A 4,519-nucleotide genomic window follows, 5' to 3' on the forward strand; every position below is an offset into this window, starting at 1 on the left:
ATAAAAACTGTAAATGAAGCCGTTTATTATTGTTGGATCAGTCCTGTATGAGAACAGATTTAAACTTTATTCCTGAGAGAGGTCTGATTAAGTAATATCGTGGACTTTGAGATGTTTGTGCTTTATTCACCACATTATTTACAGCGGAGTCAAAGCTGCTGATGTAATGTGTTTGTTAAACTGACTGTAACTAATAGCAATGGTCAGGGGTAAAACCGTGTCAGTGGAAACTTATCCCCTGTATAAATCAGGGCTTGTTGGAATGGATCAGCTCAGAGTGCCTGCTGGAGCTGTGGTTTCCAGGGTAACAGAAGTCAGTGCTTCTCACAGAAATGGAATATCCAGTAATCCATCAGATGGAAGACATCTATTATCCTGTTCTTGCAGCGATTGGAGTTCCAGGTAAGCCGTTATCTCAGCTGTTAATGGTGTAAATCAGTGTTGACTCTGCTGCTGTACTTGGGATATGATGTTTTCTCCGACCATGTTTAACACAGTCACCTGTTCTGTTCTATTGGTTGAATGATGGAATATGTTAAGTCTCTGCTCTTTCGGTCTTGTAGGAGCTGCATGATAACCATAATGACCCTTTTATATCCAACCCTGGCATTGATACTGGTTTATTTCCTGTATTGAATCTATTGTTGACAAATGATATCATTTTAACTTCCAAACTTTCGATATTGTCGGAGTTACATTATATCTGTAATGACTTTGTATGTACAAAGCTGGCATTGTTAATGGATTATTCTCTGTGTGGAATATATTGGAATTTGGCGTCTGGGCAAAGAGTTGGTATCAGACCATCAGGAGCTGTTATCAGTTTCATTTTGTGGAACTAACCTGTCCTGGAATATGTTTTCATCAATGTGTTTTCAGTGATTGATAATGAGACAGCTCAAGGTCTCAGTGTTACAAGGAGGCAGTGCAGTGTCCTCCCTCCCCAATAACATGCTCCAGTTTAACTGAGATTTCAGTGTATTTATTGGTTATCACTGTTCTGAAATATTATTTCATTATGTGTGTATCTGACGCCGCTTCAGCTGTCTGGTTACTGAACTGAGTTTGCTGCTGACACTTTCAAATCTCCTTCTCTGCTTCATTGAGAATGAATACACTGACTGTCTATTACTGGACTTCACTGTAAAATGAAATGTTTGGTTGTTATGTTGTCTCAATTTGCACCGTATCTGTTGGAATCAGGAGACCCTCTAAGATTCCTTAGATTATAAGTGTGATGTTGGCGTTTGTTATCTATCCCTTTACTTTATAATTACAGGAGAAGGAATCTTAATTATTTTAAGATCTGTCTGGAAGTGGAATTTGATTCTGTTTATTCCATGATTTGTCGATGCAGTGAACAGTGTAGGTGAACAGGTGGAGAATTGAATGATCTGTAGAATCATTAAACTATTCCACAAAGGCTTCACTATTTAACAAACTAACACTGAGAATAGGATCGGTGGAACACGGGGCTGGTGAACAGAATGCAGGCACAGGATGATAGGATTTAATCGGATATGAAAATGGACTTGAGAAAGAGAGTAGAGTGAGCGATAGAGAGGGGGACTGAGAGGGAAAGCGAGAGGCTGTGGTGTGAATAATTCATCAGAATGAACTGCTGAAACTTCCAGTGCAATTAAACATAGAAAATGTGATTTGAAGGTGTTATTATGATGTGGTCAGATTGAATTAGATTTTATTGTGGGACTCGCTCCTCGTGTTTATATCCCTGTCAGGACCTCAGTCTATTTTTTGTGAATGTTCCATGTTTTCCAACTTGACACTAAATATAGTTACAATTTACTTCAAGAATAGAATCAGAAATGTCTTGATCATAATGAATTATTCGGATTCTGTATTTTTAAAGTTCGGCTGAATTCAATAACAACGTGGTTGATTTTATTAATACTTTTCAATTTAAGTTTAATTGAATGTAGAAATTAAATTTATTAAAGACATTTTACACCCAGCACAGGTTCCCTGACATCGATAACCACAGAAATGAACAGTTGAATGTATTAGTTGGATTGTGTTCCTGAGACCAATAGATTAGATTTCCTCTCACACTCTGCTGCAGTCTCTCCCTGTGAATCCCAGCCTCTCCTCCCAATGCAATGAATCCTCTGTCTCCTCATCCCTTACTTCAGTTTGTCCGTTTTCGCAAACTACCTGCCCCTCATTCCCCTCCAGCTCCCACACGTTCATTTACACAACTCTTTTCCTTGTCTCCCTCCCAACCTCACTCACTGTCAGCTCTCTTAACCCAGAGCGACACACAATCTGCACCTCCCCCGCCCCCTCACCTTCCTGACCCTTCCCTCTCTTTCCCGTCAGTCCGGAGCCCAAATCCGGCTTTAATCCGCTGGATTCCCGGTGTGTAAAACCCCTTCTCCCTTCCCCACCGGCACTGCGCCCTCACTCAGCCCTTCCAGTGGATCCGGTGCTCACTTTATTCACTTTCTGTATCCATCTCCCAATTCATTATTGATCATTGTGTTTTAAAACATATCCCTGCCCGAAAGCGCTGCCCAGGTCAATCAATCACTTTCAACCCTTCGATGCAGCAACAAAGCTGGAAATTTCACCCCAGATCCTCTCAACCTGCTGCTTTGACTCCAGGTCTGATCAGTAATTTCTCTGCTTCTTTTTCTCTCTCTTACAGTTAACTTGGTGGCGATAGTGATCCTGTCCCGAGGAAAGTGCGGTCTCTCCAAATGTATCAGTGTCTACCTGGTGGGAATGGCAGTGGCCGATCTCATGGTCGTTGTCACTCGTGTGATATTGGTGTGGATTGTTGGAATGTATTTCCCAGGTTCATTCCTGAACATTACTCCTGTGTGTAGTTCGATAATCTTCTTGGGAGGTGCAGCCACGGATGTTTCTGTCTGGTTCACGGTCGCTTTCACCTTTGATCGATTTGTGGCCATTTGTTATGAGAAGCTGAAAATTAAATATTGCACCGAGAGAACGGCGGCTGTGGTTCTGGGAACAGTGAGTGTGCTGGCCTGTTTAGAAAGTGTCCCCTGGTACTTTGCATTTGACCCTTACTATATAATTGATAATGTTCCCTGGGGTTGTGTGGGTAAACCGAGCTTCCGTACTTCCCCCGCATGGGCCGCATTTGAGATGTTTCACCTCATTTTAACCCCTTGTGTCCCGTTCTGTCTGATTTTGCTGCTCAATGTTCTCACGGTCAGGCGTATTTTAGTGTCCAGTCAAGTCCGCAGGGGACTCCGGGGCCGCAGTAATGGAGAGAATCAGAGTGATCCAGAGATGGAGAACCGAAAGAAATCCATTATTTTACTCTTCAGTATATCGGGCAGTTTTATACTGTTGTGGCTGACACATGTTGTATTTTTCATTTATGTGCGAATTGCAGACATTCGGTATTATTACTCCTACACTGACCCTGTTTATCTCACAGAAAACACAGCAAGGATGCTGCAGCTTCTCAGTTCCTGCACAAACACGTGTATTTATGTCCTGACCCAGACTAAATTCAGAGAGGAGCTGAAGAACGCGGTGAAATACCCATTCAATCTAATTGTTAAATTAGTGAAATCATAGAAAGAGCTGAAGGGTTTCAAGCACTAGAACTAAATCCCATTTCATACTCCATCCCCTACACTTCCCGGGAGACGGAAAGTACATTTTATATTAACAGCACAGAGCCATGAAATGATCTGAAATATGGTTCTGATGTTATATTTTATTGAAAATCTGACCTATTAAGGCAGGATTTATTCTGCAGGCGACACATGCATTTTGCTCGAAATGGCAGTCCTAAAGAGCCCAGCTGGACTTCAACTAAATGGTGATACAGCAAAATGTGAAAAGCTGTGAATCAAAGTAGCTGCTTTGGGCCAGATCAGAATGGGTGCACGCCAAATAAATGGCGAGGGAGAGAGAGAGGCAGAGAGAGGGGGAGAGGGGGAGGGAGAGAAGGAACGAGATAAAGTCAGAGAGTTGGAGAAAGAGGGAGAGAGACTGAGACAGGCAGAGATACAGAGAGGGAGAGAGAGGGGAGAGTGACTGACATTGAGACGGAGAGGAACATACAGCGATAAAGAGTGTGAGAGAGCGAGATAGTGATATAAAGAGCGAGGGAGAGACAGAGAGTGAGAGCGAGAAAGAGAGAGAGAGAGAGGCAGAGAGCGACACAGGGAGACCGTGAGAAGGATCAGAGAGAAAGACAGGGAGATAGTGGGACAGAGAGAGTAAGAAAGACAGAAAGGCAGGGAGAGAGACAGAGAAAGACAGAAGGAGAGAGAGATGGAGAGAGGAGTGGACAGAGACAGGGAACACAGGGCAAAAGAAATATAATGGTTAAATAGCGCAGAAAATTAAAACAGGTTCACATAAAGGGGAGAGGGTCTGTGACAAAGAGAGAAAGATAGAAACAATGAGGGGTAGAGACAGAGGGACACAGAGCTGGAGATAAATAAAGTGAGTTTGTTAGACTGGAGAGAAATATAAAGAGAGAAAGAAAGAGTGAAAGAAAGCATATATATATAAA

At 42.4% G+C, this 4,519-nt stretch overlaps 1 protein-coding gene across 1 annotated transcript; it reads left to right on the forward strand.

Moving 5' to 3' along the window:
• Positions 1-332: 332 nt before the first annotated feature.
• Positions 333-3,552, forward strand: LOC137313325 (probable G-protein coupled receptor 139; the record flags this gene model as incomplete). The annotated part of the gene is made up of 2 exons (XM_067979438.1): positions 333-402; positions 2,666-3,552. Coding segments are annotated over exons 1-2 (957 nt in total), but the record flags the coding sequence as incomplete, so codon positions are not given.
• Positions 3,553-4,519: the final 967 nt, after the last annotated feature.

This window comes from Heptranchias perlo, unplaced genomic scaffold (assembly GCF_035084215.1).
Source record: "Heptranchias perlo isolate sHepPer1 unplaced genomic scaffold, sHepPer1.hap1 HAP1_SCAFFOLD_47, whole genome shotgun sequence".
NCBI classification, from domain to species: Eukaryota; Metazoa; Chordata; class Chondrichthyes; order Hexanchiformes; family Hexanchidae; genus Heptranchias; species Heptranchias perlo.